Source organism: Sinocyclocheilus anshuiensis, unplaced genomic scaffold (genome assembly GCF_001515605.1).
Source record: "Sinocyclocheilus anshuiensis isolate Anshui unplaced genomic scaffold, SAMN03320099.WGS_v1.1 scaffold880, whole genome shotgun sequence".
Classification (NCBI taxonomy): domain Eukaryota; kingdom Metazoa; phylum Chordata; class Actinopteri; order Cypriniformes; family Cyprinidae; genus Sinocyclocheilus; species Sinocyclocheilus anshuiensis.
In genome coordinates, this window is record NW_015548254.1 from 369,679 (window position 1) to 379,685 (window position 10,007).

Here is a 10,007-nt window from a genome sequence, read left to right on the forward strand (position 1 = left end):
AAGTAAGGAGAGAAAAAAAAAAAAAAAAAAAAAATCACAAAACCATACAATGTTCTAAAACTATAATGTTTTCAGTTTTCATTTTAAGCAATAGTTCACCCAAAAATGAAAATTAGCTAAAAAACTGACTCACTCTCAGGACATCCAAGATGTAGATAAGTTTGTTTCTTCATCAGAAGAAATTTGGAGAAATTTACTCCATTTACAATCACTTGCTTACCTCTGCAGTGAATGGGTGCCGTCAGAATGAGTTCAAATGGCTGACAAAAACATCATTTTGGACAATTTTCGCTTGTAAACGGTGCTTGATCTGTGCATATTTCTCTCCTGATTCAGATGATAACTTTTTCACTGGAGAAAGCAATATTATGGATAGAAGACTATTTTAGCTAGAAGCAATGGTTTGAATTTAAAATGATGGATTTGTTTCTTACAAGCATGCAGCTTTTCTCGTCACAAGATGTTAACTGATGGACTGGAGTGGTGTGGATTACTGTGATGTTTTTATCAACTGTTTGGACTCTCATTCTGACGGCACCCATTCAACTGCAGAGGATCCATTGGTGAGCAAGTGATGTAATGCTAAATTTCTACAAATCTGTTCCCATGAAGAAACAAGCTCATCTACAAATTGGATGGCCTGAGAGCAAGTAAATCTTCATTTCCTTTTATTAATACACTAAGTTTATAATGGTAAAGTTTGTTGATACTTTGCTGGCTGAATGGGTAACAAAAGTTGAGGATGTCTGACCTGGGCCTAGTGGTGGCACTGTAGAGCAGGATGAGTAAAGACAAACCAGCTACAGTGGCCAGAGTTGAGCGCATCCATAAACTCAGCTGGCAGAAGTTACAGTACTGGATAATAGCAATAATGAGAGCACAGCACAGGAACATGGTCACCTACACATCCAGAAGAGAAAAAAGCACACATTTAAACAGTCAACCAATCACAGATACGCATATTTACAAACTGAGGCTGCGGGATTGTCTGTGTACTTAGACTTGTAATGAGCTTGTCAGCATAAAGTACATACAAATATAAAAGCCTCAAATCATACTGAACACTGGCTACTGAGATGTTCGGCACAGTTTCGCATGTCATATTATGGCTTGATCCTGAAGAGTAACATCTTTGAAGCTTTAAACTCTTCCTCCAATTACCAGGCTTTCAAAGACACACTTTGATCTAACAGGCTTCAAGAAACTGCAAAAATTTACTTGAAGATGAAGATATCTTGTAGAGATAGTACCAACTCGATACTAAAATAATAAAAACAAAACCAACCAACTGATGCAAAGCTGAATTTTCAGCATCATTACTCCAGTCTTCAGTGTCACATTATCTTTTAGAAAACATTATCACTTAGTATTATAACTTTCGAGTAGTGGTCGACCGATATGGGTTTTTTGACAGCCGATGCCGATATCTTGGAAAGCAGGGTGGCCGATGGCCGATATAAAGCCGATATAATTGTATTTATTTTAATTAATATTTAAGAAATTTGAAATCATTTGAAAATGGATTAAAAATAATTGTGTAAAATAAACATACTTATACTTTAGAAGACAAAGCATTTTTCACAAATAAATATTTAATAAAAATGTAATTGAAAAGGAAGTAAACACTGTAACCAAGAGGGCACTCAGTAATCTGGGAAGTTTGTGTGCATTGGGAATCATATATATATATATATTTTTTTTTTTTTTAAATAAAGCCAAGGTAACACTCATTTAAAGCAATCGTTTTAATACTTTTTTGTATACATTTTAATTCCTTTGTTTAACAGTTATATCTGATTATTAGATAGACTTATCCATATTAGACAGAACCGGACAGAACTGAACGACGACAGCGAACAAGAGGGAGAATGTGAGCACTGTTTTGAGAAGCAGCAAAAGGAGGAAGGACGGGTGAGGAGGTCACCTTCCTTCTCTCTTGCTCACCTGGATGGGCAGCTGCAGACTGTAAGCCAGGTGGGAGAAGACGGACACAGCAGGAAGTGAAACGAGCACAGCCCCGATCACATGACGCGGGAGCCAGCCAGACACCAGCTTCAACAGAGACCGGGTACAATTCTGTACATCATCCAGACAAAACACCATACTGCAGGAGAAAGATGGAGAGATCATTATAGTTAGGCATGCACTGATATGAAAAACCCAACCGATAAACTGAACATTATTTCCATTTTATGCCTGATAGATAAACAACCAATATTGCAGTTCAACACACAATTTTTTTTAATGCTACAAGAGAATTTGGGCATCACAACATTTTAATAGATATAACAATGAAAATAGGTACTGATACTGTTTTGAGATTTGAATTTCACTGTTAAATCGTTATATATAAATTATTTGTCAGTTTTTAAAAAATTCACTTTTAGAGCGATAAATGACGGAAAAACTAATCTAAATATAGTAGTACGAAGGAAATGACAAATGTCCAACTCACCGAATGGACAAAACGAGAGAAACCAGTTCCACCAGAGCAGCTGTGATTGCCAGACAGAGTGTGGTTGCCAGGGGTGTCTCCATGGTAACAAGGGGATACAGGAAGCAGGCAAAGGTCAGGGCAAGAAAAACGGCACAAGACAGCAAAACATCAAGCAGCGAGCTGAAGACTGGACTTGCAAACGTCTGCACCGGCACCTGATTCAGCACCTGGTGGAAACGCAGAGAAGATGATACTTAAGTTTAGACACTGATGCGATGAGGCTGTAGTTCTGTGAATAACCAGAAGAGGTCCATGCATGATTGTTTGAAGATCTACATACTCTCTTTGGCAGGAGTGTGTGTGTGTGTGTGTCTCTCAGTGTTTTATTATTTTAGTATCACTGAGATGATATGTGACCCTGGACCACAAAACCAGTCTTAAGTCGCTGGGGTATATTTGTAGCAATATTTATTCAGCTTTCAGATGATGTACAAATCTCAATTTAAAAAACAAATTGACCCTTATGACTGGTTTTGTGGTCCAGGGTCACATATTATAGTTACATAATATAGATATACATTATAGTTTATTCATATTTTTAATGTTTTATTTTTTTATGTTTTCAGTTTTTATTTTAATTTGGTTAACCTTTTAGTATTTTATTGCACGTTTTGTCATTTTTCATAATTTTTTAATGTCTGTATAATTTTTATTTGTTTTAGTTTTTTTTTATTTTAGTACATTGTTGAAATGAGAAATGTTGCCTTTGCAACTAGCTGAAATAAAATATATATATATTTTTTTATACTTTTCAGTTTTCTTTTTAATTTTAGTTAACATTTTAGTAATTTTGTTTGAGTTTGTCAATTTTTTGTCTTTTTAAAATACATCTATATAGTTTGTATTCATTAATTCACTTCAGTTTATTTTTTCATTTTTTGTCTTTTTCAAATACATCGATATAGTTTGTATTCATTAATTCACTTCAGTTTTTTTTAGTCCATCAAGTTAAACCAAATAAAAATGAGAAATGATGCGTTTTTGTAATTGTTTTTTGTCATATTTCATAGTTTTTCTTTTGTTTTTTTTAAATATGTCTATATAGTTTTGAATCATTTTTATTTCAGTTTTTTTTTTTTTTAGTACATCAAGTTAAATCATTAGATTTAAAAAATTAGAAATGTTGAAATAATTTTTAAATATATATTTTAAGTAGTTTTTACTTTTATAATTTCAGCTTTAATTTTTAGTTAATGTTTTATGTTGTTGTGTTTTATACATTTTTTGTAGTTTTTTTAAATATACGTCTGTACAGATTTTATTCATTTTTATTTCAGGTTTAGTTTTTAAGCATTAAGTTAAACCAAATACAAATGAGAAAAGTGGCCTTGGGAATTAGCCGAAAAAAATAAAATTTTATATATATATACTGTTTTTTTTTTTTTTAGGTATTAATTTTAGTTAACTATAACCCAGGTATGTACCTCTGCATGGTAGCTGGTGCGATAAGCTGACTCCAGAGATTTTTCAAGGAAGTTCAGGCTCAGCTTGTTAATGGGTGGCTTGAAGAAGTAATCCTTCATCAGACTGAAACAAAGACATTATGGAGAAAACAAGGTGAAAATGAATGACTGAATTACAAAACTACTATTCAAACTAATCTTCTCTTACTCACCTGTCTTCTTTTATCACTTCCACAAAGTGCACGTCGCTTTTTTCCCTAAAGTTCTTGGAGCGCAGCGGGAGGATGGCTGAGTGGTCCATGCCGCTGGCGCTGCCTCCTTCTGCGGCCAGACTTCCCACCCAGCTCCTGTTCTTCTCCTGGAGTTTGTCGCACAGAGACGACTGGCTGACTCGGACCTGCTCCTCACACAGAGGACTCAACAGCCCGTTCAGGGTTTTAGGGCTACGGCCTGCAGGAAACTGTGCAAAAGAAACAGAATTATCTCAAAAGAGTCATTCGTTTAGGATTCAGACACTGGATCAGTTCAAAAGATTCATTTGTTCAGGAATCGGACAGTACTGGTTGTGCTGTAGTGTTCTCATTCTTCAAAATAAATAAAATAAAATAAATAAAGAAAGTGGTTCCAATGCAGATCACTAAAAGACTTAGTTCGTTTAGGAATTGGACAACACTTGTTGTGATGTAGGTTTAGGTTTTTGATTTCACAAAAAGCAGCAGTTCAAAACAGCCATTCGTCCAGAAATAAGTTATAACGCCGATCACCAAAATGAACGAGTTCATAAGAGTCATTCGCATGGGAATCAGACTACACTGGCCACACTGTATAATTTAGATTTACTAAAAATAACCAGTTCAAAAGAATCATTCATTCAGGAATCAGTTCTAATGCACTCAAAAGTGTCATTTGTCTGGGAATCAGACTACACTGTCCGCACTGTATGTTTTTGATTCACTAAAAATAACTGATTCAAAAGACTCATTTGTTCAGGAATCTGTTCTAATGCAGATCACTAAAAAGAACTAGCTTAAAAGAGTCATTTATTTGGGAATCTGACTACAATGGCTACACTGTTAATTTTTTTAATTCATTCATTCACTAAACAAAAAATGGTTCAAAAGATTCACTTGTTCATGAACTGGACTACATTAGTCGTGCTGTAGGTTTCTGAATCATCGAAAAGAACCACTCGCCCAGTAATAATTTTTAAGGTTGACTAATTGATTGAACTTCAATATTTAGTATGGAAAAGAGCAGTGTTTTGGTAAAGTCGTATCAAATCTGCCATCTCCTAATGTTTATTTAGGACTAAAGGTATATGAAAACTCTTAGCTGAAGTGTAATTCTCCTACTAATTACATCAATCTTGCATACTATATTTATATAAACAGCCACTAATGACTGGCATTTCAGTGTCTGCTGATGAACACCTGCCAAAATAGTTTTGGGTTCTTGGGTGTGTGCTTCCAATGTGCAATTACTGAGGCTTTTTTGTTGGTCTTCATCATTGTTAGTTTTATTTTGTACCTTGCTGCTGCTGTTGTCTCTGTGTTCATCCTGGCAGCCATTTCGAGTTGCTTCATCTGCTATAGGGTCGTCAACAACATCTACGGAGATGATACAGGATGCACACACAGGCTGCGGAGAGAAAGAGACAAATAACAGAAAGAAAAATAATAGCTAAATTAAAAAAATAAATTAACTGAAGAAAGTTTTGAAATGACTATTTAAATTTTTGGTTTGATTTAATCATGCACTATCACTTGTGTAATTGAAACACTGCATTTATGTGTGTGTGTGTGTGTGTGTGTGTGTGTGTGTGTGTGTGTGTATATATAGAGAGGTCTACACCGTCTGTGTGTGTGTGTGTGTGTGTGTGTGTGTGTGTATGTGTGTGTATATATAGAGGGCTGTACCTTGCCGTGCGAGAGAGGTTCAGCGACGGTGCAGTGTGTGAGATCTGGAGTGTGTGTGTTTGAGGATGGACTCAACATCTCGCTGAAGTCTCGGCCCAAACTGAGCTGGGAACAGCCACACTGCGAGCCCATCTTCCATCCCGAGATCAGATACGTCTTTAAACCTACAAACAGAAGACACGTGTACAAATGTATTAAAATCCCTTAAGTCTTTCATCTACATATTTCCCAGCAGTCCTTAAAAAGTTTTTCCACAAATCTATAGCACATATTTGTTTGTTTTTTACGTTAAAAACTATAGCTGTGGGAAAAAATAAATAAATAAATAATCTGATCAGTCCTTTAGAAAGCAAAACGAAAAAGAAACATCAAGATTTTTTGAAAGTTAAAACTTTAACAGACATTTATTTTTTTTATTCATTTTTTTCTTTATGGTAAAAATAGATTAAAAATCCGGAACATACGGTTCTTGGTAGATTATTGTTCAAAGGTTTGGGGTTGGGAAGATTTGTAATGTTTTTGAAAACCAAGTTGCTCACTAAGGCTACATTTCTTTGATCAAAAATACAATAAAATAGAAATATTGTGAAATATTATTTCCCTTTGTTTTCTATTGTAACATATTTTAAAATGTAACTTATTCCTGTGACGCAAAGCTGAATTTTCAGCATCATTACTCCAGTCTTCAGTGTCACATGATCATTCAAATATCATTTTAATATGCTTTCTTATCAACATTGATTGAAGAGTTGAGGCTGCTTAATCTTTTTGTGGAAACTGTGAAACATTTTTTTTATTCAGGATTCTTTGATGAATATAAAGTTTCAAAAAGCATTTATTTGAATTAGAAATCTTTTATGATATTATAAATGTTTTTAAGGTCACTTTTGATAAGTTTAATGCATATTTGCTAAATAAAAGTATTAGTTCATTAAAAAATAGTAACAATCATTAGGATGTATAAGAATTGACTTGCATGGTTTGAACGTTCAGGTTCAAAAATTGTCATTATAATATGTAACTAGTGAATAGCAATTGGTCAGCATAAAGCATACAGCTTTAAGGCTTGTTCACACCGGGACGAATATCACGCGCGATTATCGCTGACATTTAACGCCTCTTGACTAAACAAAGGGCGCCAATGTGAGTGTGCACACCGACGCGCAAAACGGGAGGCGTAAAAGCGTCATTTTTTTAAAAACGCCTCGGGACTCATTTTTTTTGGTTTGCCGTGCCGCGTTAAAAACTGGCCGACCAATGAGATTGGCGCTTTTGTTCACGTGCCTGGAGCTGCTGAAGTTGTCCAATCAAATGATCTCTAGAATCCGAAGCGCCCCTACACTATAAAATAGACGCTGAAGCCGCGGCTGAAATCGGTCACTTGTCCACAGAATTAGTATTTTCTGTACAGTGAATGGCACGTAGTGCACTATATAGGGGACAGGGAACGATTCAAACAGTGTAAATATGCTTTCCATTGAGGAAAAAAAGAAGTCTGGTTTGGCGCTGTGTCACGCTAACCACCGCACCGCACACACACTCTGCTCCGGTCCAGAGACACGATAGCACGGAGCGGATCACATGCGCGAGTCGGCGCAGACCACAAAATGTATCGGAGCTATTTGAATTCTACACAGAATGCTATATTTTATAGCAATATGGATGAGATTGTGGCTGGCATAGCCTGTCAAATGCGGCTTTACGGAGCTCAACAGCTCTGAACGGCTCTAACCCAAACTGTGATATAAACGAACGCTATTGGCTATTTTTAAAAGGGGCGGGGCTGCTTGATATGTCCCACCCTGTCTTCCTGTTTCAGTTAAAATGACATCAACACAGAGTAAGGCTGCGTGTTTCTAAGCATTTCAGGGGACCTTTAAGCGCCATCTAATGTCAGGGAGTGAATTTGCACGTTCACTCGGCTCATCGCCAGCGAAAATCGCTTGGGTATGAACACAAAAGACGCGTCGAAAAACGTTGGCGATAAGCGCGCGCGATAATCGTCCCAGTGTGTACGAGGCTTTAGGCTACAAGATTAATGATTTATAACTGTAAAATGAACTGTAATTGGATAATCTCGTTTCCGCAAATCTTCTCTCCCTGTGAGGGCAAACAACATCTGATCCAGCACTGATACTACACAACGAGTGCTTAAAAGCACCTGAGCAGGCTTGTTTCAGCGCTGATGTTTACATGAAACAATACTAAGCACGAGGATGAGCGCTTCTGTTGTACCAATACACACACACTCTCGAGTGCACAATGGAGAGGCTCTGTTCTACCAATACAGAAGAAAACAAACAGAAAGCAATTACAGCAGGTCAGTATCAGCCTGTTCAAACATACGGCTCACGAGCTAACCACGTTACGCTCATATATAATCTTCGAAAACACACACAGGCTAAGTGTCAGCGCTAACACCGCTGCGGGGAAATGCTTGTGCATATTTGTACATAAACTACATTGTGTAGCCTGCAGGAACACTTTCTCAAAAGCTCAGGCGAGTTCCTCGGGCAGCTTCTGGGAGACATGAAAGACGCGGCAGAGAATAAACAGGTCTGTACTCTCGGTCATAACTCACCTGATTTGTGAGCGAGCAGCCTAACAAACCCTCAAAAGATCAGCTCTGCTGTTTCTCACACACATACTGTACACACAGCAGCACAACCATGCAATAGTCTACGCCAGGGGTCGCCAACAGGCAGACTCTGGTCCCAATCCGAACCATGAAGCCTTTTGACATTATGAAATTAATAAATGCCGAACACTGTTTTCTAATAAAATTAAATTTCTATCAAGCAAATCAAGGTCAGCTCAGTAGAGCGCCACGGGTTGATACTGTTGCTACGTTCAGACGTTTTAAGGCTGAAATGTGAAGTTTATCGTTTTATAAAACTTTTTGTTTTTGTGAAAACCTGTATCTGAACTGTAAATCATGCTTTTTACAGTCATAGTCATTTTATTTGTGCATGTTTTAAAGGTCTTAAAAAGTCTTAAGTTTGAGCTTAAATATCCTGCAAATATCCTGGTCTGGCAAAACCCGTCAATTTATGTTTTTCTATATAATTACAAAATTTTAATTTTATATTACAAAATATATTACTATTTTTATTAATATAAATTTTTTTTATTATATTAATATAGTAGTAGTACTAAAAGAGAAACATTATTGTTTCTCTTGTTTTTATATAATATTATATATAATATTAGTACTATTATTTCTATAATGATAACATGACAACAAAAACATCTATTATTAGTAAATATTAATATTTAAAATTGAATTAAAAATGTCATTCTACCCATGTGCAATATTTGTAACATTTATTTCTATAGTTAAATTGTATATTGCAGTTATTTTTTGAAAATAAGAAAGTAAGAATGACATAAAACAATAAGACCAGTTTTCTGATGTTTAATTTATACTCTTTACAAGTCAACCTACAAATGGCTTATTATTTGCACATTAAACTGGTCGAATAATAAAAAGAGGTGTCTGATGTGCAAATTTTAACAGTGCATGACAAAGAGTCTGTGGTAGTAAGATGCAACTTCAGGATGTGGCGATTTTCCCTCTCAAAATGATTTACTTTCCCATCACCAGCACATACTTTCAGTGCATATCGCAAGCATGCAAACTGATATTCAGCCACTGTTTCATGATCAGCCACAATGAGCCACTAACACAAGGCCGTTTCTGAACAAGCTTGGAGCCAAAGTACACACAGATCGGTACATATAAAATTGACAGCCATCCAAACACAATGGGGCTGCAGAGGCCACATCAATGAGCCATTCACAAACATCAAGTCCCTTTTAGCCTCTTTGTGCTTAGAGACGCAGATTAATAAAGACCTGAGCCACAATCCAGAACAGAGCTAATAAGCTTCTGGGTCAGAACCTATCTGAGCTGGATGGCCATGTGGACTAGGGCTGTGCGATTAATCGAAATCGTCATAAAATCGCGATTTGAGCATGCACGATTTTCCGTGCCCCCGACCTCCCCGCAGTATGCTATCCGAACCAATCAGAATGCAGCACGCCTAAATGGAGCACGAGAACAGAACAGACTGGGCGGGCATACAAACGTAACGGCCAGGTTCACACACTCCGTCTGTGGTGCGTATTTTGTCCGCGCCCATGTTAACGATCAGAGCGTTCACACTGCATGCGATTGCGGTCCGGCAGTGT

The 10,007-nt window shown here is 36.6% G+C and overlaps 1 protein-coding gene across 2 annotated transcripts in view; it reads right to left on the bottom strand.

The window, feature by feature from the left end:
• LOC107655369 (adenylate cyclase type 9-like) overlaps positions 1–10,007 on the bottom strand; it is a 54,982-nt gene that overhangs the window by 6,833 nt on the left and 38,142 nt on the right. For both annotated transcript variants that reach the window (XM_016442835.1, XM_016442834.1), the window contains exons 2-8: positions 5,817–5,980; positions 5,428–5,538; positions 4,113–4,360; positions 3,922–4,024; positions 2,456–2,664; positions 1,945–2,104; positions 752–900 (exon numbers count right to left, since the gene is read on the bottom strand). In XM_016442835.1, coding sequence (XP_016298321.1) covers positions 752–900; positions 1,945–2,104; positions 2,456–2,664; positions 3,922–4,024; positions 4,113–4,360; positions 5,428–5,538; positions 5,817–5,980 — 1,144 coding nt within the window. The remainder of the gene's footprint in view (positions 1–751; positions 901–1,944; positions 2,105–2,455; positions 2,665–3,921; positions 4,025–4,112; positions 4,361–5,427; positions 5,539–5,816; positions 5,981–10,007) is intronic.